Source organism: Emys orbicularis, chromosome 15 (genome assembly GCF_028017835.1).
Source record: "Emys orbicularis isolate rEmyOrb1 chromosome 15, rEmyOrb1.hap1, whole genome shotgun sequence".
Taxonomy (NCBI): domain Eukaryota; kingdom Metazoa; phylum Chordata; order Testudines; family Emydidae; genus Emys; species Emys orbicularis.
Genome location: NC_088697.1, coordinates 24,859,836 through 24,885,827, shown reverse-complemented (window position 1 = coordinate 24,885,827; position 25,992 = coordinate 24,859,836). Strand labels below are relative to the sequence as shown.

Sequence of the window (25,992 nt, the reverse complement as noted above, 5' to 3'; positions counted from 1 at the left end):
GTAAGCGGGTGCAGGTCTTAGGGTAAATGACCCCAGAGCTCTCTGCCCTGTGTTCAGGAAACCACCAGGGCAAGAGGACGAGGCCAGCTGTGATAAGACTTGACCTCCCCAAGGTGCTGTGTGCACGGTGGGACTGCCATGACCCAGTCTGGCTTAGGAGCCAGCCTCTGCTTGTGTGAAAGGGAGATCCTTGCTGGCAAGGAGTCTCCCTTTGTCCCTGGTGTATGTTGTCTGGACAAAGCTGCTCTCTGGTGCTGAGAAATCTAAGCTGAAGGCACAATTGGGAGTGTCAAGTATCAGAGGGGTAGCCGTGTTAGTCTGAATCTGTAAAAAGCAACAGAGGGTCCTGTGGCACCTTTAAGACTAACAGAAGTATTGGGAGCATAAGCTTTCGTGGGTAAGAACCTCACTTCTTCAGATGCAAGTAATGGAAATCTCCAGAGGCAGGTATAAATCAGTATGGAGATAACGAGGTTAGTTCAGTCAGGGAGGGTGAGGTGCTGTGCTAGCAGTTGAGGTGTGAACACCAAGGGAGGAGAAACTGCTTCTGTAGTTGGATAGCCATTCACAGTCTTTGTTTAATCCTGATCTGATGGTGTCAAATTTGCAAATGAACTGGAGCTCAGCAGTTTCTCTTTGGAGTCTGGTCCTGAAGTTTTTTTGCTGTAAGATGGCTACCTTTACCTCTGCTATTGTGTGTCCAGGGAGGTTGAAGTGTTCTCCTACAGGTTTTTGTATATTGCCATTCCTGATATCTGACTTGTGTCCATTTATCCTCTTGCGTAGTGACTGTCCAGTTTGGCCAATGTACATAGCAGAGGGGCATTGCTGGCACATGATGGCATATATAACATTGGTGAATGAGCCGGTGATGTTGTAGCTGATCTGGTTAGGTCCTGTGATGGTGTTGCTGGTGTAGATATGTGGGCAGAGTTGGCATCGAGGTTTGTTGCATGGGTTGGTTCCTGAGTTAGAGTTGTTATGGTGCGGTGCGTGGTTGCTGGTGAGAATATGCTTAAGGTTGGCGGGTTGTCTGTGGGCGAGGACTGGCCTGCCTCCCAAGGTCTGTGAAAGTGAGGGATCATTGTCCAGGATGGGTTGTAGATCACTGATGATGCGTTGGAGAGGTTTAAGCTGAGGACTGTAGGTGATGGCCAGTGGAGTTCTGTTGGTTTCTTTTTTTGGGCCTGTCTTGTAGCAGGAGGCTTCTGGGTACACGTCTGGCTCTGTTGATTTGTTTCTTTATTTCCTTGTGTGGGTATCGAAGTTTTGAGAATGCTTGGTGAAGATCTTGTAGGTGTTGGTCTCTGTCTGAGGGGTTGGAGCAGATGCGATTGTACCTCAGTGCTTGGCTGTAGACGATGGATCGTGTGGTGTGTCCGGGGTGGAAGCTGGAGGCATGAAGGTAGGCGTAGCGGTCGGTGGGTTTTCGGTATAGGGTGGTGTTAACGTGGCCATCGCTTATTTGTATGGTGGTGTCTAGGAAGTGGACCTCCCGTGTAGATTGGTCCAGGCTGAGGTTGATGGTGGGGTGGAAGCTGTTGAAATCATGGTGGAATTCTTCCAGGGTCTCCTTCCCATGGGTCCAGATGATGAAGATGTCATCAATGTAGCGTAGGTAGAGAAGGGGCGTGAGTGGACGAGAGCTGAGGAAGCGTTGTTCCAGGTCAGCCATAAAAATGTTGGCATATTGTGGGGCCATGCGGGTGCCCATAGCGGTGCCACTGGTCTGGAGGTATATATTGTCAGCAAATTTGAAATAATTGTGCGTGAGGATAAAGTCACAGAGCTCAGCAATAAGTTGTGCTGTGTCATCATCAGGGATACTGTTCCTGACAGCTTGTATTCCATCTGTGTGTGGGATGTTTGTGTAGAGAGCCTCTACATCCATGGTGGCTAGGATGGTGTTTTCTGGGAGGTCACCAATGCACTGTAGTTTTCTCAGGAAATCTGTGGTGTCACGGAGACACAGCACAACTTATTGCTGAGCTCTGTGACTTTATCCTCACGCACAATTATTTCAAATTTGCTGACAATATATACCTCCAGACCAGTGGCACCGCTATGGATTTCTTTCTTCTGTGCAAAGCTGGGAACAGATACCATTCGGGGGTGAGGAAGGTTGGCCTTTTTCTCACTGACCAGGCTCTGCTGCTTGGGCCATTTGCAGTTTGCCAGTAGCAAAGCAGATTGAAAATCTGCAGAGGTCAGAATGTGATGTGGCTGTTTACAGCTCATGGAGGCTGATGTACTGCTGCAGGGCTCCTGCGGGGGAGCAAGAGGCTAATGCAGGCCACAATGGCAGGGGCTGTGTGCTGGATATGCTCTGGGATCCATACACGTGGCTATTTGCCTAGAGCTCATGCCTGGGTGCCCATTTCTCACCTGGGGGAGGGCTCAGAGGCACTACACTATCTTCTTGCAAGCCAGAGCTTGCTTGGCTGCTCTGGGACACCGGAAATGCAAAGCCCTGAACACCCAGACAGCTCTTCTCCTGCCTCCCTGGCAGCTCCTCGGGCTCCTTCCTACCAGGGAGGGCTTGTTAGCACCAGGGTGTCTCCCTGAAGGGCAGCTGTTCCCAGAGCTGCTCTCTGCCTATTCTCCTTTGCTTTGTGTTTCAGGCTTCCTTCCTGATGGGTCCCTGAAGCTCCCACCAGTGGCTCTGGCAACACCCCGTGAAAGCACTCCCTGCGTGGCCTCCAGCCTGTGCAGCTGTTGCATCTCCGAACCTACTTCTGCAATGGGTGGGTTGTAAGCGCTGGTAAGACCTGCGAGCCGTGTCGCCTTTGCTGCTCTCTCTCTGTCCTTGTTCCTTCTTGCCCATTTATTTCTGTTCTCCATGTGCTCTGCTGTTCTGTCTCTGGGGTTTTCGCTGTCAGGTAATGAGGAGCTGTGGGTCCAGTCAGTCTTGGAGATGCCGAAGAGAAGAGACATCCTGGCTATCGTGCTGATAGTTCTGCCTTGGACGCTGTTAATCACCGTCTGGCACCAGAGCACCATTGCTCCGCTGCTTGCAGTGCACAAGGGTGAGAGAAACTGACCAGCCCATGCCACATCCCCATGTCTCATTCCATCCCTTTCATGACAACCATGTTCATATCTCCACTTGTGGCCCATGCTCAGGCAGCAGCCTCCCCTGCTCTCTTACAGGGAAAGCCCAGAGCTTGGGGGGGGTTCTTCCTAAGCTTCAGATCCTGTGGCTTGGAAGCTGGGCAGTTTACTGTTGGGAACTGGATAGCTCCTGTGGTCATAAATATACAGTCTCTTAAGACAGAGCCTTGAAAGAAGATGTGGACCACTGCCCAATGGCTGTTTCTCTTACTCACAGGAAGCCATCAGTGTGTGTCCTGCTCTAGAGGGGAAAGAGGAAATCCCTTCTGATGGGCCCTGCAGAAGTTCATCCTGTAGAAGTTAATGACACATTTTGCAATAAAAACAGTAGCCGAAGCAATGCTGACAAATGCAACAGAAAATATCTCCCAGAGCCGCCAAACAAGCTGGGTAAAGAGCAGTGGACTTGAAGCGGGAGGCTGGGTAGTGCATTCCAGAGTCAAGCCTGGGGAGAGGGAGCTCAGGACTTCCTGCTCGTCTCCCCATCTGGATCAGAACTTCAGGAGAGAGGCAGCCTCTAAATTACCTAGCACCCAAGCCATAGAATCAAATTCCGGTCTGGAGTAACCAAGATCAGATGCGGGTGGATGGTTCTGAGGGGGTGAATTTTTGCTCTGTTTTCAGAGAGGTAGCAATGTCCAAGGAGCACAAGCAGTGTCGGGAAGACGCCGCCTCGCCCAGGACACTTGCCAGTATCCCTTCTCTGCTTTTTCCCTGGGCCCCACTGTCTCCTGGGTTCCATGATGGAAAGGAGCACTGGTGTATTTGTAGGGAGGAAGCTAAGCTCTGTTTCCCCATCTCTTGCCCATGCTCTAAACTCTCTTCCCCTTACCTCTCACTGTCCACCAGGTCCCCTTCTCCCCTCTCAATTTGGTGTGGCTTTGCCTTACTCTCTACCTGTAGTCTGATGTGCTATTTAAATCTGGCAGCAGCTCCAAGGCCTTTTGAGTGGCTTCACCTCTTCCCCTAGATGAACTGTAGGAGAAGGGCGCTGCTGTATGACTCTGCCACACAATTGGCTCAGGACAGCTCTGAGAGAAGTTATAGTCTCCTCCCCCTGCCCCCGCCCCCCGCCCCCGAGAGGGGCAAGAGCTCGCCCCCCGAGCCTGGAGGAGTGCAGTGCAACAAAGAGGAGAATGCTGGAATTGCAAGGCGAGTGTGTTGATGCTATTAAAGGAAAATGGAGTCCCATCTCCCCACCCCTCCAGGCTCAGCTCAGTGCCCTGGAAGGGAGGAGACACTTCTATGAATGAACGGTGACCTGCAAGGTAGAAGGGCGGCCTTGAGGGTGTGGCACAGGACTGGGAGTGGGTCTTGTTTCCCAGCCCGACTTCTGACTCACCGGTACACCCTGGGCAAAACGCTTCCATGCTCTGTACCTCAGTTTCCCCATCTGTACAATGGGGATGAAGACATTGGCTTGCCTGAGAAGGGTGTTGTCAGAATAAATCCATTCATATTTGTAAAGCAGCTTTGAGAGACTTGAGTGGGAGATGCCAGAGATGAGAAGAGCAAATTAGTGTTGGCCAGCATGGTATGTGAGGAGTGGAAGTTCCAGAGGATTTAAAGCTAAGGTTTTGACCTACAGGGTGATGATTAACGATCCCATGTGTCCTGGCCAAGTTCCACTCTGTCTAATTATGTTCTGCCTCTGTGCTATCAAATATATTTCACAGTTTATTCAGGGTGTGAATTGCTTCCCGTGTTTCAGAATTCTAGATTGCTGGGCTGTGCACAGTGGAGGCAGTTTATCTTAGAAAGGGCCTGAACCTGGCAGGCGCTGAACACCCTACCCGCCCATCAGTTTTCACTGCAGCTGGGGATGATCAGCTACTTGACATATTGGGTCTTAAGTCACTTGTGGTGTTTACCCCAGCATCCAGCTTGAGGGGTGATGCAGAATAACATAGAAGGATATGCCAAGAATGTAGGAATTGTTCTAGTGGGTCAGACTTATGGTCCATCTACTCCTGTATCCTTTTGTCCTCTGGTACTAGCCACTATTGGGAAGTGTCAAAACCCCATATTACACTATTATCGCATGCCCTGCAGACAATGGTTGGCCTATATCCTGGACCATAAGTGTTGATATTCTCATTCAGTTTGATCATCCCTAGTGCAATTGTAGATGATGCTCTTAATGGTACTGATGGCAGGGCTGAAGTTCCCTGGAAATGGCAAACATATGAGTAGACTTGGAAGGATTTCATTTTTATTGATAAACGTCAATTTTGTTGTGCACACACAGACAAAATGTTTCCATCCATTATCATCAAAATTTACAGACAGGCAAAGTAAGAAAAATGCTGCTTGAGAAATTGTTAGTTTGATTTAAGGATGTTTACTTTGTGTATTATGATGTGATGCCGACAATATGTATTTTAACAGTTATAAAGCTTTGCTGTTTTGAATCTCAACATCTACTGTCATTAAATAATTATTCTGACCCCTGCAACTATGAACATTTAAATAGGTGAAAATCAGAAAAAAAGTTAAAAATAAACATTGGTACTATCGGTCAAAATTTATAGAAAAGTACAAATCGAAATCAGCAAAGTCTACACGTGAAGGTTTATCTTGTCTGAGCCAATATAGAGTGAAACTCTTGGCGGAGGATTCTGAAGTCCTGGTCGTTTGTACTCGTTGTACTGTTGGCAAGAGTTGTGGTGGTGGTGCTCGTATCTGTAATGTCCTGCATATATCCCTCCAAGCTTCCTGACCAGGACTTTGGAACAGCCACGTAAGAGACTGCCTCATAAGACCCTAGGCCCCCCTGGAAGGTTAGTCAGAGCTGTGTGAACACTTGTGAAGTGACTAGGTGACATATTTCAAGATCTCAGCTCAGTGCCTGGATTTAAGGAACATCTCATAAATGGGATACAATGTTACCCAGGCCAAATCCCAACATAAGCCAATTCCATTCTGTTGACCCATATTGTCTCTGCAGCTCCCACTGGTTATGGTATTCTTCACTTGCTGTCCGGAGCTGCTGTTATGCATTCGTGCACAGTTGCAGAGTTCTGCCCTGGTGGCAGGAGCTGCTCCATGGGGCATGGAATACAAAGTACTTTGGGATCCTTTGGGTTTGGAAGGTGCTGTATCAGTGTCAGAGTATCTGTTATTCTACACCCGTTTGTCACACTCGGTTGTTGTTTCTTTGGGCCCTTAAAGCTGCTTGTTCTGAGCAGTTCCCTCCTGCTATCCTGGAGCTGTCAGAATTTTGCCCATGTGGCTTGTTCACCAGCTGGCATCTCTGTCTTGTGGGTTCTTTGTTTCTTGCAAAAGGCCTCTGTTTTCCAGCTTTGCTCTCAGACCAAGGGGGTGATCTCCCCTGCTAGCAAGCTGCCTGCTGGCTTTTCCGAGGGAGTGGTGGTGAGGAGACTGTAAGAGGACTGACTGTGTGTGTTCTCTTTCTCTCATGCCCTTGTGCAGATGATGGTGGCGACTCCAGGCGTGATCTGGCCCAAGGCTCGGACTCCAAGGAGTACTGCCTGTCAGACCGCGACATTGTGGAGGTGGTGAGGACAGAGTACGTTTACACCCGCCCACCCCCATGGTCGGACACCCTCCCCACCATCCACGTCATCACCCCCACCTACAGTCGGCCGGTGCAAAAGGCGGAACTGACGCGTCTGGCCAACACCCTCTTGCATGTGCCCAACCTGCACTGGATCCTGGTGGAGGACTCGCAGCGGCGCACTCCTCTTGTCACCCGGCTGCTGCGGGACACGGGGCTGAACTACACCCACCTGAATGTGGAGACACCCCGCAACTACAAGCTGCGGGGAGACATGAGGGACCCCCGGATCCCCCGCGGGACCATGCAGAGGAACCTGGCCCTGCGGTGGCTGAGAGAGACCTTTAACAAAAACAGCAGCCAACCTGGGATTGTTTACTTCGCTGACGACGATAACACCTACAGCCTGGAGCTCTTCGAGGAGGTAAGATGGAAGCAGGGCCTGCTCAGCTGGGTTACGCTCCCCTCCGTCCCCACTGCCTGAGCTCGCAGGCCTCCGCACAGGTCCCCGGAGGCCAAGCCCAGGAGCATCCATAACAACGTTACTGCTTGCAGCCCAGAGTAACAAGGCACTTGGTGTCAGTGACGTGCTCCAGCCAGCAGGTAACACGGTTACGCGCTCTCCCGAGCCCAGCGCCTGTCATCGCCACTTAGTTTAAGTAAAATACACTCCTAAAGCAATGTCATTTAAACCACCTCTCAGCATGCTCTGGTGTCCGGGCACCAGGCAGTGAAAATGGGGCACATTTGCTAATGTTAAAGGGACCATGGGAAAAGTAGCGTAGACCCCACATTTAGGATAAGGGTCTATGGATGGGGAGGGGGTACCGGGCATTGCTGTTTGTGCCAGTTCCAGAGCCCATCGTCTTGGATTCATTTAATCAGTGTTTCTGAGGGTCCTGCCATTCGGCGGGATTTGGTGACCAGAACTGGGCGAATAACTGATCAGTTTGCTGGTGGTATCGAAAAATCAAAAACAAAAATTCACTTTGGAGCAAACTGAATTTAAAAAAAAAAATGTTGGTGAATCAAAAGTTGAGAAAAAAAATTGATCCAGATTTGAAGCATTTTTTAACATTTCAAAACAAGAAGTCATTTTGACTCAAAATGTTTCATTTAGAAAATGTAAAAATAAAATGTTTCTATTTTTTCTTAAATATTTTTGGGAGGTGGGTTTGAAACAAATTCAGTGAAACAGACATGAATCCGTGAAACATTTCGCTGTTGTGGAATCTGCATTTTTTGCCACAATAAGACGTTTTAGTTAAAGAAAAAAAATGCCCAGCTCTAATTGTGACCCTCAGTTACCACTTCCTTCCAATCAGCCCCAGGTCTATGCTGCCCACTCGTATGAACTCCCTGCCCCCAGCAGACCCTGGATATTCCCCTTTAGACTGTCGGCTTCATTGATTTCTGTGGGAATTGAGGGCGGCACCACATGGAAAATGGATCCTCTGGCAGGATCAGGTCCTTAATTGTCTTAAATGGAAGGCTCCCTGGCATCACCTTGGCTGTTCAGGGTAGAGCCATCTGGCTGGCTCCTCCAGTCCCCTTTTTCTCCACTTTGCAAAGCTGTAGAAGTATAAGCTATGGTTGCTTCTTGCTTAATTAGTGCTGTCTGGAAATGCATCCACTGTGAAACCTTCACTGGTCTCTTTGGGCCTAAGCATAGATGAGTGCGCATATGAGAGATGGGTCTGGATGCTTCCCCATGCTGCATGGGGGAATTTCACCTTGACCCTGTACCTAGGGCATCTTCCCCAGATCACACTCCATTTGGCTTGTACCATCGTACTTCAGGCATCACTGGGCTTTCCCTCGTTTCCTCACTGTTTGCTTGCCCCCACCTCAGTGTCTTTATTACTTAAATTCTGTCTCTGGCAAGAGCCTGCTCTGCATAGATCCATGGCCTCCCTCAGGGTAAATAGAGCCCTTTCAACGTTCTCTGAACAAAGTCAGGCAGTACAATGGTTGCCCTTGCAGGACATCTTGTTCAGAGACGCACTGTGCGATTGTCTCTCCAGGCTGCCGCACATGCATGAAAAGCAGGCGTTTGTCAATACTTGTTTGCTTGTTTGTTCTGAAGAGCGTAACCCTTCAGATTCTGCCACTGAGTTGACCAAACCTAGGCTGTAAACATGCAAGCAGTGCTCGCCTCCGGGGCTGCTGATTTGCAGCATCCAGAGACAAATGGGCTCCCAGGATTTTCTGACTCAGCTCGGGGAGACGGCTAAAATCACAGCCTGAATGTCTTCCACTGTTTCCTTCCAGAAGTGGCTTTGAGAGGGGACTGAATTTATCCGAGTCCTTTCATAATTTCTCTTCCTAGTCATGTCTGCTCTGCATGTTTGTGTGTGTGTACATGTGCATGCACGCTCATCTAGATGTTACAGAAGATAAGCATCAAACCTGGTCTGATCTGTAGTGCACCTCCCTTTGGGCCTTGCCTGTAGGTGGGCTAACCTAATCTCAATTGGGAGGCATTACTTTTTTTTTTTTTTTTTTTTTTTTCAAGAGGTGCTGCTGAACCAAACCTCAAAAGGCTTTATTCACAGTGTATTAAACCACCCAACAATGATGCTACTTTCATTGTAGTGAAGGGTCACGAGAGTCCAGAGGAGAGCATCAAAAATAATAAAAGGTTTAGAAAACCTGACCTGTGAGGAAAAGTTTAAAAAAAAACTGGGCATGTTTAGTCTTGAGCAAAAAAGACTGAAGTGGGGGACGTATCTTCCAATACGCTAAGGGCTGTTATAAAGAGGACAGTGATTGATTGATCTCCATGTCCACTAAAAGTAACACAAGAAGTAATGGGGTTGTTTTGGAGCCAGGGAGATTTAGGTTAGCTATTAGAAAAAACTTGCTAACTAGGCTGGTAGTTAAGGGCTGGAATAGGCTTTCAAGGGAGGTTGTGGAATCCCTGTCATTGGAGGTTGTTAAGAACAGGTTGGCCAAACACCTGTCAGGGATGGTCTGGGTTTACTTGGTCCTGCCTCAGCATGGGGAGCTGGACTTGATTTCTCAAGGTCCCTTCGAGCCCTGCATTTCTGAGTCTGGGGTGGGTGATAATGGCTGAAGCCAGGGAGCTCAGAATGAAGTCTGCATGGAGTGTATTTGATGGTCCCTATTCCAGCACAACCATGTTCCTGAGGGAAGGATTCTATTTGTTTGGAGGTTGTGTATGTTACTTCAGAACAGGCTTCCTGTCTTTGCCTTGTGTCTGGCCTACAGCTCGGGGGGTTTAGTGTCCCCATGAGACAGTCCGTGCCCTTTGGGGAGGCAGGATTATGTTACCAACAACGCAGCTTTGCATCAGCCCCAGAAAAGACAGGTCCTTTAGGTTCCATCACCACATTGACAAGGGCATAGGGATAACTTCACAGGGAACCAGAGACTTTGACAGGAAGGATCAGCACCTCCATCCTTCTAAACAGTGAGGGGCTTCTTCCCTGCACTATGTTTCAGTCTAGTTTTAATATCCCAGGCAATGAGGCTCCCACCACTTCCCTTGGAGGCTCTTAGGAAATATCCCTTCATACTCAGCCTAAATCACTATTGTTTTAAATGTCATTTGGGAGATAGTGTCTCAAGTGGTTAGAGCTGCAGGGCTGTGAGCCAGGTCTCCTGGCTTTTAGTTTTATCTATGCCACAGATCCTCTGGAAGAAGGCAAGTCACTGCTATCTGTGCAGGTGCTTATCTGTTCCCCATCAGTGCAATCCCTGTGCACTTCTCGTACATTAACAAAATTATCCTGGTGGGGGTAGGGGGAAGGGTCATTATCCCTATTGTGTATATACAGGGAAACTGAGGCACAGATGACGAGACTTGCCGATGGTCACACAGGGAGACTGTGGCACAAGCAAGAAGCAGTGTGCAGAGGCGGTCAAAAAAGCAAACAGGATGTTAGGAATCATTAAAAAGGGGATAGAGAATAAGACTGAGAATATATTATTGCCCTTATATAAATCCATGGTACGCCCACATCTCGAATACTGTGTACAGATGTGGTCTCCTCACATCAAAAAAGATATTCTAGCACTAGAAAAGGTTCAGAAAAGAGCAACTAAAATGATTAAGGGTTTAGAGAGGGTCCCATATGAGGAAAGATTAAAGAGGCTAGGACTCTTCAGTTTGGAAAAGAGAAGACTAAGGGGGGACATGATAGAGGTATATAAAATCATGAGTGATGTTGAGAAAGTGGATAAGGAAAAGTTATTTACTTATTCCCATAATACAAGAACTAGGGGTCACCAAATGAAATTAATAGGCAGCATGTTTAAAACAAATAAAAGGAAGTTCTTCTTCACGCAGCGCACAGTCAACTTGTGGAACTCCTTACCTGAGGAGGTTGTGAAGGCTAGGACTATAACAGTGTTTAAAAGGGGACTGGATAAATTCATGGTGGCTAAGTCCATAAATGGCTATTAGCCAGGATGGGTAAGAATGGTGTCCCTAGCCTCTGTTCGTCAGAGGATGGAGATGGATGGCAGGAGAGAGATCACTTGATCATTGCCTGTTAGGTTCACTCCCTCTGGGGCACCTGGCATTGGCCACTGTCGGTAGACAGATACTGGGCTAGATGGACCTTTGGTCTGACCCAGTACGGCCTTTCTTATGTTCTTATGAAACCGCATCTCGAGTCTCAACCCAGTGCTTTCCTCACAGGACCCTCCTTCACCCCTCTCTGCCTGTCTCCTCCACTATTAAATGGGTATCGTAACACCTCCTTTACTGCCATGACATGAGGCCTGATTAACATTTGCAAAGGGCTTTGGAAACCTGAGCAGAAGTGTTGTTTTTCAGTTTCACCCCTTCACTGCTAGTTCTACACCCCGTATGAACCTCCCGCCTCCCCCCCCCCCCCCGGGAAGATACCTGTAGACATGTACAGTTCTCCTGAGTCACTGATCTCAGATGATTTGTTGCCTTGCCCTCCTGGAAGCTCTTGTGGTACAAGACATGATGATCCCCTTCCTCCTCATTCACTAGTTGCCATGCCAAACGATCCCTTCTTTGAGGTACATATACTGCACCCATTACCATGAGGTACATATACTGCACCTATTCCTCCCCCTTTCTTGAGGTCTTCTGTTTTAGCTTGCATTCATTTGCACAAACTGGTGTATTGAGGTCAAGGGGGCAGATTGTTGTCTTGGCCATTTGGCACAGACCTAAATCCTATAGCAAAGAACCCAGTAAATGAGGTTTGTACATAAGACTGCAGGCAGACCCACGCTGAATGCTGTTTCAATCCAGCTGCCTCATTACTTCCTTCTCTGTGGCAGGTTTTAGCTACAGCACCAAGCAGTACCCTGAAATGACTACCTATTAAGAAGGCATGAGGGCCCCTTTGTTAACCGACATGATGTTGTCTCTGGATTCCTCTCCTCTAGGATTGTCAATATTCCTGGAGGTGTCATCACATGATATCTTTAATTCTTGGAGACTCCAGGACAATCCTGGAGGGTTGACAACCCTATCCTCCTCCCCCTGAAACCTACCTGCATTAAGAGGCACCAGGCAGCCAGTGAAAGGGGCAGCACAATAAACATGGGTGACTAGTCTCTGTGGATAAGGGGTGCCATTAGCATGTGTGTAATGCAAAAGGGCACTGCCTTCAACTCTTCAGGTCTCTCTCACTGTAATTAGCATTCATGAGATTAGCTCTGGGAAATCCCGTCTGAGGGTCTGGGTCAAAAGCAGAAGGTGCTGGAGAGGGAGCATGCTCCTGCCAGCAGAGTGGAGACAAGACCAGGGATAAATCGCTGCAAAACCTCATCCCATTTGCTTGGCATTTACTAGGTAGCCAGACTTCTTACCTGCCCCTCATTTGAGAACCACGTTCGTAGTACCTCATTCCAAATGTTATCCCATTTCCCATCAACGGTGACTCACAAAATGGGGGCTACACTGAATGCCACTTGATGCTAATTCTCCTCTATAGCTTAGTTTCCAGAAATCTTGTCTTCCTAGCTCTGCTGTTAACTCACCATGTGACACTGGACAAGCTCTGGCCCCCCCTGGTCTCAATTTCCCCATCTGTAAATGGGGACGATGATTCTGACCCACCTTTGTCAAGCGTTGAGGCCTGTGGATGAAAATTACATTTTAAAACCTTGGATGTAACTCTTATTTGCTACTTTGTTCCTTGCATGAAGCCTTTGCCACACTGAAGTCTCAGCGGGAGTAATTAGCGTAACTGTGCATCTGCATATTCGCTAGCATCTTTACCTGAGACTCTCCAAAGCACTTTGCTAGCCACCCTGCAATACAGGGCTTATCCCCTCATACAGTTGGGCAAATGGAAGCATACAGAGGTTAAAGTACATGGCCAAGGTCACAGAGAGAGCCTGGAGTGGAGCTGGGAACAGAACCCAGCATTCCTGGCTTTCATGTATACAGTATTTATACTGCCTTGCTTCTCTCTGTCCACTGGCCTTTACCTGCTTCAGAACATCCAGGTCTGGTGCTGCAGTGCACGCAGAGGTCTTGCTGGGGACTGTCCAGAGTCACTGCATGTTGCATGTGTGGACTGGACGTTGAGTGTGCGCTAGCAACTGTCAGAGCGAGTGTCCGCTCCCCTCCCACCCCACCCCACGCACTCACTGTGCCCTTCTCTCTCCTTGCCCCCAGATGCGCACCACCAGGAAGGTGTCGGTGTGGCCGGTGGCCTTTGTGGGCGGCTTGCGTTACGAGTCACCCAAGGTGAATGCAGCGGGGAAGGTGTATGGCTGGAAGACTGTTTTCGACCCCCACCGCCCGTTTGCCATTGACATGGCGGGCTTTGCCGTGAACCTCAGGCTGATACTCCAGCGATCTCAGGCTTACTTCAAACTGCGAGGAGTGAAGGGTGGTTACCAAGAGAGCAGCCTTCTCCGGGAACTAGTGACCTTGAATGACCTTGAGCCGAAAGCTGCCAATTGCACTAAGGTATGGACTCTTCCTGGTACGTGGACCATAAGGACCCACTCTCCTGCATCTATCACTAATCACAATTGCAAGGAGATGCAGAAACTTGAAAAGGGAGCATAGGGACTGTCATATGGGATCAGACCTGTAGTCTAACCAGGCCGGTATCTGATCTCCCATCCCTCAGGGTTAGCCCAATGCCCATCCAGTCCAGTATCCTGTCTCATACAGCTGTTGGTACCAGATGCTTCAAGGAAAGACACAACCCCCTCCCCCCCAATAAATGGGCAGTTATGAAGTAAAATGCATAGTGGGGAAGTTTCATCTTAACCCCAGGCCCTTAGTGGCTGGCTTATGCCCTGGAGTGTGAGGGTTTATCCCCTCTCTAAATGTCTCTGCTAGTTGTGGTTATTCTACATGGCATCCTTACTGTTTACATGAATGTCTAATACTTTTTTGGTCTCAATAATGTTCTGTAACAGTGAGTTCTGCAGATGAATTACGCATTGTGTGAAAGAGCATTTCTTATATGAAATGTGCTGCCTTGCCATTTCATTTTCATGTATAATAGTGAACACCAAAGTGAATTTGCAGCTATGTTCCTGCTTCTCAAAAGACGTTACAGGAAAACATGGATTTTAGAGGGGTGAGGAGGAAAAGAATTAATGTCCTGCATTGTGCTGGGAGGCAGACAGGCATCCATGTGGGGTGTGGTGGCAGAGATGGGGTCCAGGGAAGAGCTGAAGAGGCATGAAGCAAATCGAGTTGACTGAGATGTTGACATCAGACAGTCCATCTGCTCTGCTCAGCCTCTCTGTTGCTCTGGGCAGAACTGAATGTGTGCTGCTCTGCCTAACAGGAACACGACAATGTGTTCTAAGAGCGGAGGGAGGTGAGAAGCAAGAACTAATGCTGGTGTGAATGGGGGGAGGAGGCATGTTGTGTGGAACACACTCCAGATTGATTCCCTCTTAGCACGGTAAATGGACAGGATGCAGCAGGCAAGGGAATCCAGTGTCAGGAAAAAGCTTCCTTGCAAATCCTTAGAGCCTGAAGCTGGTGCAGCAATGGCTACGTGGCCTCTAGAAATACACATAGAAGAGCAGCTTTTGATGTGAAGGTAGCTGTCAGAGTAAGGCATTGTGCTGGAAAGCTGGGGCGAGAGCAAGGCCAGCTGTGGTGGGACATGCTGTCAGGACTTTGTTTCCAGACAAGGGGGAGATTTTGTTCCTTGAGTCAGACAGGAGGAAACTTCTGTGCTGTGGGTCAGGAATTGAAGAGGTGGCAGCAGGAGGCGCTGGTTGAGATTAGGAGCTGGCTGTTTTCTCTGTGCCGTGACAGTGGAGATATCACAGGGACTCGGTTTTGAGCTGGAGACAGTGTGATCCTGACCAACTCTCAGCACTTCGGGTGTCCTGCTTTGCTTCTCTACTTCCAGCTGCCACCAGCCTCCCTTCAGCAATTAACACATAACTCATCTGCCCAGCATGAGGTAAACAGAGACCAAATTCAACAGAGGCAGAGCTCAGAGAATTCAAACCAACCAACTCCCTACACAACAAGTGAGGGCACGGCAGCAGAGAGATGCCTCCCCTTCTAAACACCGGAGCTGAGCAGTTTGTATGCTATGCAGGGGCATTGCCCGGAGAGTGATTATGGCAGGGTTTAGGGTAGCTAAGAAGGGGCAATGCATGCTTGGAAACTTTACCTTGTTAATGGGAACGGCTCTGCGGTGACCTCTTGCGAGGGTGGGTGGAAGGAGAGTAATTTAAGCTGTGCTGAGACTCTCAGCATCACTGCTAGTGGTTGTAGGCTTGTTAAAAGTTAGGGCACCAGCCTGTGACCAGAGATCTGGGCTCCATTGCCTGCTCTGCCACAGACTTCCTGTGTGACCGTGGAACATGAAGGGGATAAAATCAGTGGCAGTTGGGCACCTAAAGACCTTTGAGGATCGTGTCCTTAGTGTGTGTGCCTCAGTGTCCCATCTGTAAAATGGTACTTTTCTCTGCTTCACAGAGGTGTTGAGGATAAATACACTAAAGATTGTGACTCTCTCAGCTATTATGGTTAATGGGGGCTAGATAGGTACACAGGTAGACAGCCCTTTACCAGATGCCTCCTTAGACGTCCCCTGTGTGCTGTGCTGGTATTCATTTTTATCACTCTCATCAGACCCACACACACAGACTGAAGCGCCTGCAAAAAGCTTATTTACTGGCCAATAAATAAGTCTTGTGTTGCTCTCCTTGGCTTAATACCTGCCTGAAAGAGGGGGAATGAAAGGAAGATGATCTGGGTACTGCAGGAATTTCTAGACAAAAGGAGGCAGGCAGCCTTGAAATCCCTGCCAGGAGCTGCAAATGCTGAGAGGAAAAAATGAAAAGAGCGCTTTCTCCATGGAGATAGGGGGAGATGTGCTTCTCTGGGAGAGGCAGACTTTTGTTTTGAATGGCCTGGGTAGCAATTTATCAGTCACATTTAATTAAATATCTATAGCGGCTGCAGTTAAGTGCCCGCCTTCTGCCCCTTCTCCTGTTTCTCGGCTGCATTATGCACCAGGCTCCAATCTCTGACTAAATTTGTGTGTTTGAAACTGTGTTTGGGTGATGCGGGTGAAGGAAGCCAGCAGCGCTGCTGCCTAGTGTTGGACAGGGATGTTTTGCTGCTGCTTCTGAGGGGATTAGAGAAAGGCAGAGTATTTGTGGACAGAGAGAGCTAGTATGAGATGCCACAGTAAGTGTGATCAGCTACCATCAAGGCTACAGGCTAAGGATGGGGTTGATGGGGAAGAGCGGTGCTTCCTCACTAGCATCTGTGGAAGAACACTGCAGCTGTTGCAGGGTTTTGCACTAACTCTGTGAAGAGAAATAAATCCCTTCCCTAGATAAGATGGAGAATCTGAACCCTGGTTCTCGCCATGTTTTTTTCCAAGATGCAGAAAGGAACTGGCTCCTTTTTTTTGGTCACAGATCTGATGTAGCTCAAACTGGCCCTAGGACAGAGCGATTCCACTGATGAAAGCAGGAGGCAAGAGGGGCTCCTGGGGAATAGCTTCCTTCCTTCTTGTCCGATTTCCTGTGATAAAGTGTGTGTGCTGAATGCAGTGCAGATGGAGGGGGAGATCAGACCGGCAAACTCCATTTGTATTCGTTCTCTCCCTGTGTGAGCTGAGCAAGTATCTGCTAGGGCAGGTTTACCCTCCCTTTCTGCTTGAGTTATTCCCCAGTGACTGGGACACCAGCCACCTCAGCATCACACAGGGCTGCACTTATTTGGATTGATTGCAAATGTTCCTAGGGAAGGGGCTATTTGATACTCTAGCTGCCATTGGTCACACAACGCCACATGCTCTCGCTTCTGGTGCCAGACTGGCTGAGCCTGCCTCCTTAATATTCAGGAGGAAAAGGCCTGAGGAAGCTCCCGAGGCTGGGACTCTAAGGCAGTGGTTGCAGATAAGCAGAATTTAGAGGAATTTAGGCTTTGACTGAATGGGGAACATGTTCAGATTTCAGCCATCAGCACCAGTGCAGTCTCCTAGTTCACACAGGGTTAAACTGCTGTAACCTGCACCAGGGCAGCTTATCCCTGTAACTAGCAGGTCAAAACTCTGGTGCAAATAGTGCCTTTGCTTAACTGCACTGGGGGTTTGTGCTGGTGCACTTACACCAGCAGCTGGGCCGGTATTAACTCCCTAGCATAGACAAAGCCTTATTTTAACCCACATTTTCTTTTCTGGGCCACGTATGATTTGTTTGAAGCTTCAACCCTTGGTCACATTAGGGCTTCTCTGAGCCTTACTGGCTGGGGAAGAGCATACATCTTGATGTCAAAGTAACTATGGCATGGTCATAGCTATAATAGCTACTGTCTGAGCTTTGCCTGGTTCATTTGCCTCTGGTCAGGGTTTGGGGAATCCCCATGTCAAGCAACGTCCCATCCACTAAGCTATCCCCCTTTCAATGCAGCTACTTGTGTGGGCAAGTTTACAAGCTGGAAACTTGCTTTTAGAGAGCAAACTGATGGCTTGGATGTTTGCAGAGGGAGCATGCTTTAAAATCTGAGCAAACAGCTGTGTAAATCTGATTTGGTGTGTGGGGAGGAGGCAGGGTAGCTCTAAAGACAACCCAAGACGCAGACAACTGCTTCTTCAGGTGGGCTGTGCAGGATACCAGCCTTGCCCTGAGCCACTTGCAAAACATCCCATGCAACAGCATAAAGGTTCTAGCCACAAGTGGAGTGTCTGCTTTGGAATAAAGTTTTAAAATGCACATCAATGTGAATGAAAGGGTCACTTTGGAGATGGGCCTAATCCTCCCCTGCCTTTCACCTGGGGTTGTCACTACACCTGTGCAGAGAGGGTAGAAAATGCCCCCAACTAGAATGCTCCATGTGCTCCCAGCAGCCATACGATCTTATACTTGCATTGCACTGGTGAGATGTGCAACACAAGGTGACAGATGGGAGAATTGGGTCCACGATTGTTTTCCCTTACATTGCACCGGGCTCCAGAGATTAAATTTGCTGGTGGAATTTACTCTCTTTGTAATTTCTTGCTACAAAACAGTGAAACTCTAATGAGAAGAACCCTGCAGTGGCAGGGTATGGGGGTTATCAACTAAGTCTTTTCCTTCCCCAGGTCCTCTGATTCTTAAACTCAGTTATTGCCTGGGTTTAAATGCTGCAGCCATGTGTAAGAGGAGATACAGCTGCACGTAATCACGAGGGGATGCCATTAGAGAGATTAAAGGGGGGGACACCTGTGATTTGTAAAGTACTGTTCAAAATGCCCATTGTGCCGAGCGCTGTTATGGACACAAGTCTTTTTGCTGTTGCTCTGAGCATAGTAGTAATACAAATGTGAAAATAAGTTTTGAGACATGAGGGCAGACCTTAAAAAGCCTGTAGAACTACTGTATTAATAACACAGGTTGTATTTTTATGTATGATCCAAACTTTGTATATAGCAAAGGAAATGCATTGTCCTCAAAGTTACAGACAGTTGGCTGAGAAATGAAAAGCTGTTTCTGTACTTGATTGTTGCTCTGTACTAGGTGATAACTGCAGTGACCCCACTGAAGAGCATGGGGTAAAGACGTAAGTAAGAATTGTACAAAGGGCTGTATATTATTTTTAGTGGCCCAATAACCTTTTTTTAGAAGCCCCTCGCAATCAGAGATAGGGAGCTCAACTTCAGTATTTACCTCGATGAAAAAAGTACTATAGAAATGACCCCAAGCTCTGTGCTGTTGCGATTGCAGGGAGCTGGTATAAAAAAAAAGGTTACGTTTTACAAAAAGGTTCCCTTCTCTGACAAAGTGGTGGGGAAAGCAGCCCAGTCCAGGTTCTTTCCAGCTGTTGGAGGCAAACAACTATATTAATGTTACAGAGAGAGATTCACCTCTGCTGTAAGTGTTGTGCCTGCTTAAACCAGAACTGAATTAAGCCTGCGAGTAACAGGGAGCCGAGTATTTAACCACAGACAAGAGGAACGTGCCGAGTTCATTCTTGGGAAGCAAAACATGCTTTTGCAGGTCTAAGGAAAAGCAAGCCAGCACCTTTTGAGTACAAAATGGATCATGGAAGCTTGGATGAAACATGCAGTGTATTGTCATAGCAACAAGAGGGGAGCCCTCCCAAGGTAAGAAATAGCAATGCAAACTGGGTAGCTGTAGCTGTGAAGGGACCTAACTGCTACCATCATTCAGGTGCTAGGAGCAGAGCAATAAGAAGTAACCTTTATTTTAGTGTGGCACAGAGTGTAAACCGGCTCTGTCTGCTTAGGCATTTTAATAGAGCAGCTAGAAATCTTTTGCGTGAGACCATTTCCCCAAGTAAAAATGTGTTTTGAATACGTTTCTCATTTGTGAAAGTTTTGATTTAAAGATTTCTTTCCTTCCCCTGCCACTTTTCCAGAGGAAAGCCCCAACAATGACCATTTTCATTTCTAGAAATCCAGTCCGAATCTGACAATTTTGAAATTGTTCACTTAAATTTTTTTTATCCAGTTCTACATTGTATACCACACTGAGATCAGTGCAGAACTATTTCCCAATACTGTTTAGCTGGCCACTATGAATAGGCTCAAATTGGGTTAGAGGCTTTAACAGCAGCAGACTAATATGCTTTGTCTGGCCAATGTAAGTAGGGCCAAATAGTATTAAACTGGATTAATAGGGCCTCTTTAAACACACACCCCTAATGTAGGTAATGGCCCACTGCCTAAAACAGTGTAGAGAAGTATAGGAACAGCATTTTCTGGCATGGTGACAGCACAGTACCATGGCCCAGGGGGTTGGACAAGCAAGGTAGTAGCATCTCAGCATAAGTCTACACTGTAGTCACAGGGTGTGATTGCAGCTCATGTAGACACACACCTGAGCTAGCTCAGGCCCTAGAGCAGTGAAGCGGTAGCAGCGTGCACTAAACCCCCTTGAGCACTTTATCCAGGATTATGGGTGGACTTGTACACCCTCCCCCCCCCCGAAGCATGGGCAGCTGCAGTTTCACTGCTCTGGGACCCCAGCTAGCTTGCGTAGATGTACCTCTATTAGCTGTACTTGAACTAGCTCACTAAAAATAGTCAGGATGCAGGGTGGGCTTCAACAGTGCCTCCATACCTGGGGGAGGAGGTGTCAGGATGGGGTGGGCATATGCAGTGGCATACTCACTTCTAGAGCAGGCACGTGTACCCAAGCTCCCATTCGCACATCGGGTTGCAATGTAACCTAAGTGTGTTGGTGAGCTGTGATTTTGATGACCTAATGAACAGCGCAGAACAGGAGGGGCTGATGAGTGTGAAATTTAACCCATTGGTCCCTAACGTTTCCAGAGGATTTGATTTTCAGCAGGGTTACTCCATGCATGCACCCCAAAACGTCCAAAGCAGATAGCCAGCACTGAGCCCTGTGTCCTGCAGTCAACTACCCTTAAGCCAGTGTGAGAATCAGAAAAGAAAGGGAAGAGATCCCAAAGCAACAGTCATCCAGTCTCTTGGGGATGCTTTAGAAGAATAAATGGATAGTGAACTCCAGATGTCGCTGACAGAAAAGCTCCAACTAGGAAGTGAGAGCCCCTCCAGTTCTGCTTTTTCAAAGGTACTGATCTCTTCTGAGAATCAGGCCTGGGATGGCTTCAGTCTATATAGATGGTGGTCTGAACTGATGAACTCTGTTTCCTTCCTGTTATACCTAGTAGTTACAGCAATGAGTGTATAGAGCACAACAAGGTACCTTTCTATTTTCAGCCCAGCTGTCTGTTGTACAGTGAGTGGATGATGCTGTTGTAGTGGCTTGATATGCAGCCACCCCGGGTATAATTTGGTGCAGCTGGACTGTAATAATTGCTAGCTCAGGTAGACATACATGCAGTAGCTTTGATTGAGTGACCATGATAAAAATAAGAGTAGCCACAGTGGCATAGGCTGCAGCTTCAGCTAGCTGCCCAAATGCACACCTGGGATCTTGAGACAGGATTATGCTCTGGTGCTAGCCTGTGCATGGTGACTACACTTCTGTTTTTAGCCTGCTAGCTCAATCAAAGGCACAACAGACACACCTACCTGAGCTGGAAATTATATCTCTAGCTGCAGCCTTAACACTTTGAGTTGGGGTGGGTGGGGGGGGGGGGGGTGTTTGTCTCTGAAAACACATACAAGAATTTTGATTCCAGAGTGATGATAGAACAGCCCCAAATCAGTGCAAAGGATGATAAGTCTTTAGTGGAGGTTGGTTGATAAATAGATGGAAGGAGCAGGTTAATGGCCTGAGACAGCATACTGTCAAATGGGTAATTTTTGCATATGGTGCATTTGAGATGTCACTGGCCATAGGCAAATCTGCCTAAGGCTGTGAATGCACCATTACACTCGAGGGTATGTGGTTAAATAGCACTATTAGTTTAATGTGCAAGATTATTTGTTAGCATAACGCAGAGATGCAGCTAATGACTTCTTTGGGATTGGTTCAGATTTTAGTTTGGCACACAAGGACGGAAAAACCTGTGCTCGTGAACGAGGGAAAGAAAGGCTTCACAGATCCCAACGTGGAAATCTGATGCTGCATGGCTGAGCGGAGATCAAACAGGTACACCCTCCTGTATCTACCCAGAGGGAGGAGAGGACTGAGTGAAAAGAATAAGCACTAGAGAAAATGTTCAAGGAAAGTATAAACATGCTCTCTGTGAAAGCCAAGTTTGAGAGAGTAGTGTAAAGGATGGGGTGATATGTAAAGGGAAATGATAGGGCCCAGAAAAGGAAAGTGTTTAGAACATGAGGGTGAAAAAATCTGGAGAGGATAATGGTCTGGTTAATTGAGGGGGCGGTAAAAGGAAACCTGAGGCTAGATGAAATGGAGAGTATAGTGCTGAAAGAGGGAAAGGTTTAGAAGGAAACTTTACAATGAGGGTTTGTACGCACAGCAAGCCACATTGTTAATGTATAGTGCACGACCTTGCCATGCAGTAAAGGACCCTGTGGACCCTGCTACAGTACAGTGAAGTCCCACTAAGCTGCACTCTGGGTATTTCAGAGACTGCATGCTCCATGGGGACACAGTGGTGGAAGCCTGCAGTGTTGTTGCTGTTGCTATGTATAGCTGCTTTTTGGAGAGAGGACATTGCTTTCTGGGGCTGTCACATACTTCTTTCGCCAACCCCCAGTTGCCTAGCAGCAACAGTCAAAAAACCATGTTCTCAGACAGGCTTGGGCTAGCTGCAGTGAGATAGAGGGGTAACGCACCCCCGGTTGTCTTTCCTTTGCAGAAGATTCTCTCATTCTGCAGGCTCCTCTCTACAGCAGCCAGCCAGACACGCAAGCAGCTGCCAGGACCGCTCCTGACTTCCAAGTGTTTTAAATGTATGAAAAACAAGCAAGTTAGAACAACCGACCATACCTGCACTGCTCAGACTCTCCCGCCCTTCCTCCTGGACTCTGAACAGAACCGGGCCCTCTGGAGATGGAGGAAAAGCACAGAAACCGTAGCACTGACCTCACCTTCAGTACAAGGTGCAAAGCCTGTGGGCTGCTTGGATTGGAAGGAGCATGTGCAGGGCACCATGCACTCGGGAGGAGGCCCAGCTGGAGCTGGTTTCACAGCAAGGATGAGAAGCACCACAAGGAGTGACATATACCTTGTGTCTGTGTGCAACAGCCTCAGCAGCTCTCTGGCTGTGGAGATGGCACCTTTGCCCTTAATTTTGAACCTAGATTATTCAGTATTTATTACACTGCACAAGACTGGGTTTTGGGGAGGGAGAAAAGCAAGGCAGGTAATAGCTAACCAACAACTATCTCTGTTCTTTCCAACCCATCCCCCTTTCATCAGCTCCATGGCTTGGAGGGTGGTCTGACCGATTTGACATACCTCTGTGTACTTGTATTGATTTGTTTACAGCACCTGTGACCATGTTCACCATCCTTGCTAAACTAACTGGAGGTAGGTCCTAATCCTCTGGCTCAGGCCTATCTCTAGTGCTAACTTGTCTCAGTCAAGTGTTAGGTGTCGGGCTCCCTGAAGTGCGCACCTACCTCAAGAAGCGTTTTTTTAACAAGATGGGAGGGAACCACTCAGCATTTCACTGAATGCTGCTGTTGTCTCCAACTCCTACCCTAGGCCTAATTTCCAATGTTCACTGTAAAGAAGGAATCACTCAGCAACAAACCAACCCACTTCCATCTATTACTCCCCACCTTCTTGAGTACATTTAGTGTTGATTTTAAATATGTCCATTTCATGGTACCCATAAAAAGCCACTGGAGCAGTTCCATACCTGCTATTACTGGTGTGCTCACCTATACTAAGATGGCCCAGTGCTCTATAGCTTCCCCCCAACAGTGTCTCACTGGTGCTCCAACACCTAACTGCCCAAAGGGTGGATTGAAAAGAAATAATCTGAACAAAACAGCACAAAATAACCTTAACCCAAATACCTGAAACCATTGTGGTGCAAAGCTTCTTCCTGCAGGAGAAAGTTACATGGGTGGTTTTTTTTTGACTGTTCTGTGTAAGGTAGAGAGACATCAAGAGTCAAGGGGAAGCACAGTCTCTTAGGTGATGCTTCTGTGTCTGAGACTTGGACACACTGGCAGGTTGACACACAAAAGGAAGTTAATCCGTTCCTATCCAGCCCCTTTTAAAAAATGGATTTCCTAGATTGCTGCTTAGGTCTGGTCAGACTTCAAAAATCTAATCAATCTCCCCTTCTTTTGGAAAAGTCTGAAGCACAATTTTACATGTGAATTAAGGGAAAATGTAAACCTGTAAAGAGACTCACTTATTTTTTTAACCCTTAACAGCATATAAAAATTAAAATAAATATAGAATATTTCTTGCAGAGTATTAGCTTCAGTGGGCAGAAATCACTCATTGGACTAATGCCAAATCTATATTTCCTAATATTTAAAAAACAAAAAAATTGTTTGTGGAATTTTTTATTTTCCCTGCTGTATTTATCAAAACAATCACTGGGGGAAAAAGTTACCTTCTTTAGCTGATAAGGTTCTTTAGTTTCCATTCATGGAAGCCTTGCTACATAGCTTCTGTGAAAACCTTCCTTTGTATACAATGGCTGAAATCCAAACTGGATAGCAATGATTTTATGCAACTGGTATCCACTTGCATTTTGGGAACAGCCATTGTTAGCTCATGTTAAACAGTGGTGCTCTGCATCAAAGCAGGTTTATTCCACTATTTTACAAGCCTCCCAAGTGCAGCGCTCAGTCTGTGTATCTTAAAGGGGGAAAAAGAGGTATTTTCAAAAGGGATACAAAGTTTTCATGATATTCAAGTTGTTTTCAACTGATGTCCTAGCTGCATGTCTGTTTGTTTATTATAATAACCCTGCTGGATTGCAGCCTTCCATCCTCTGTAGGGAACAACTCCTGGTGAAATGCAAAGGACCAAGTCCTAAAGACAACCCTGCAAATACAAATATGCTCCACTCTCCTCAGAAAGTCCGCTACAGGAGCCAGGCCTTTCCAGCTGGTGTGGTGGTTATTGCCAGGAGAGCAGAGGTACAGATGCTGTGGCGAGACAGGCACTGATTGGACGGAGGATGGAGTGTATTACAGCTGCACTGTCTGTTCTCAGTTTTAATTAAACTGTATTTAATTTGTTAAATAAAATTAAATATGGTTTTTAATGGTTAAAATTCCCTTGAAATTGATTTACACTGCCATTGCCAGGTGGTTATGGTAGTGAGGTCTAACTGCTCCCATAAGTACTGACCTGACTCCTCTAGGCCAGAGGGCATGTTGGTTGCAGGAGAGATGAGCAGCTCTTGGACACCGCCAATTCTACACTGACAGCCAGAGGGTATTTAAACCATCTTCCCTGTACCTTAAGCGGGGGAAAGAAGGTGAGCAGGTTTTCAGAGACAGCAATGGCTCTTTTCAATATTTAACCTGTCAAACAGGAACCCATCTGGAGATTGCCAGGGTGGGGAGTTAACATAATCCCCACTGTGCTTCTTTCCCAGGATCCCTTATTCCTGGTTGTTTACATCAGTTTAAAAAGAAGCCCAGAGAAAAGTGTTAGGTTCCAGTAACAATGGGCGCTCTGATTTGTGTTCTCCCACGTAACCACTCTAGCTCTACCAGCTGAAGTCTGGGTCCTGTTCACACACAGGAGGACATTTTCTCCTTTCAAGGCTAACCTTGCTCATGCATCCTTCTCCCTGAGGGTAGATGGGATTTGGGCCCCTTATGGTATGGAGTATTACAGCTGATAGCCATGTACTCACCATACAAACTTTTTACTAAGTAATCCACTAATTAAACTGTGAAGCAGTGGGCTACTTATCCATTCCCCCTTCTGAACCTGCTCTTTGGAAGGTTCATAATTTGCCTGAATTGGAACCTTAGGTTGACACGACAGTCCTGCTCTGGCGGAGGCTGACAGAGGAGAAACACAGGTAACATTAGAAATGTTGTCTTTTTTCCACAAGAGAACCTCGGAATATTAAAAATTAACTGTTAACATCCAATCAGGATTCCAAAAACTGAACAAACAAAGCCCCTTCTCTACACAGAAAGGCTGTTTCAATTCTGCCTGAAAGCTCAGCACAGCATTCCTCAGCCAGTTTTTTTATTTATCACAGAAATCCTCTCCCCTTTTAATCAAACAAGAGATGCCCACATAGAATGCCTTAATCTCAGGCAGGGGCTGGGCTCATCTCAGATGGTTCTCTCCCCCACAACACCCTATTTTACTTGTTATCCCTGGATTGCCCATTACATCACAGCCACTGATCCAAGCTGGCAGCCAGCTGTCGTGTTGAATTTGGAGAGCTAGATGTCCTGGGAGAAAGTGATGGACTCACCTCTCAGGGTGCTCCAAGTCTATCCCCTAAACTTGTTGCCAGGGAGCAAATCCTTTACACAGGTCTAGTGGAAATTAACAAACCAGTCTGTACTTGGACTGATGTGGCCCCACACATACACCAAGGAATATCCAAGATG

At 47.4% G+C, this 25,992-nt stretch overlaps 1 protein-coding gene across 1 annotated transcript; it reads left to right on the top strand.

Moving 5' to 3' along the window:
• The first annotated feature begins 2,914 nt into the window (after positions 1 to 2,914).
• On the top strand, positions 2,915 to 21,590 carry B3GAT1 (beta-1,3-glucuronyltransferase 1). The gene is made up of 4 exons (XM_065417157.1): positions 2,915 to 3,026; positions 6,544 to 7,052; positions 13,263 to 13,559; positions 21,504 to 21,590. The coding sequence occupies exons 1-4, from the start codon at positions 2,915 to 2,917 to the stop codon at positions 21,588 to 21,590; spliced, it is 1,005 nt and encodes a 334-aa protein (XP_065273229.1).
• The last annotated feature ends 4,402 nt before the right edge of the window (positions 21,591 to 25,992 follow it).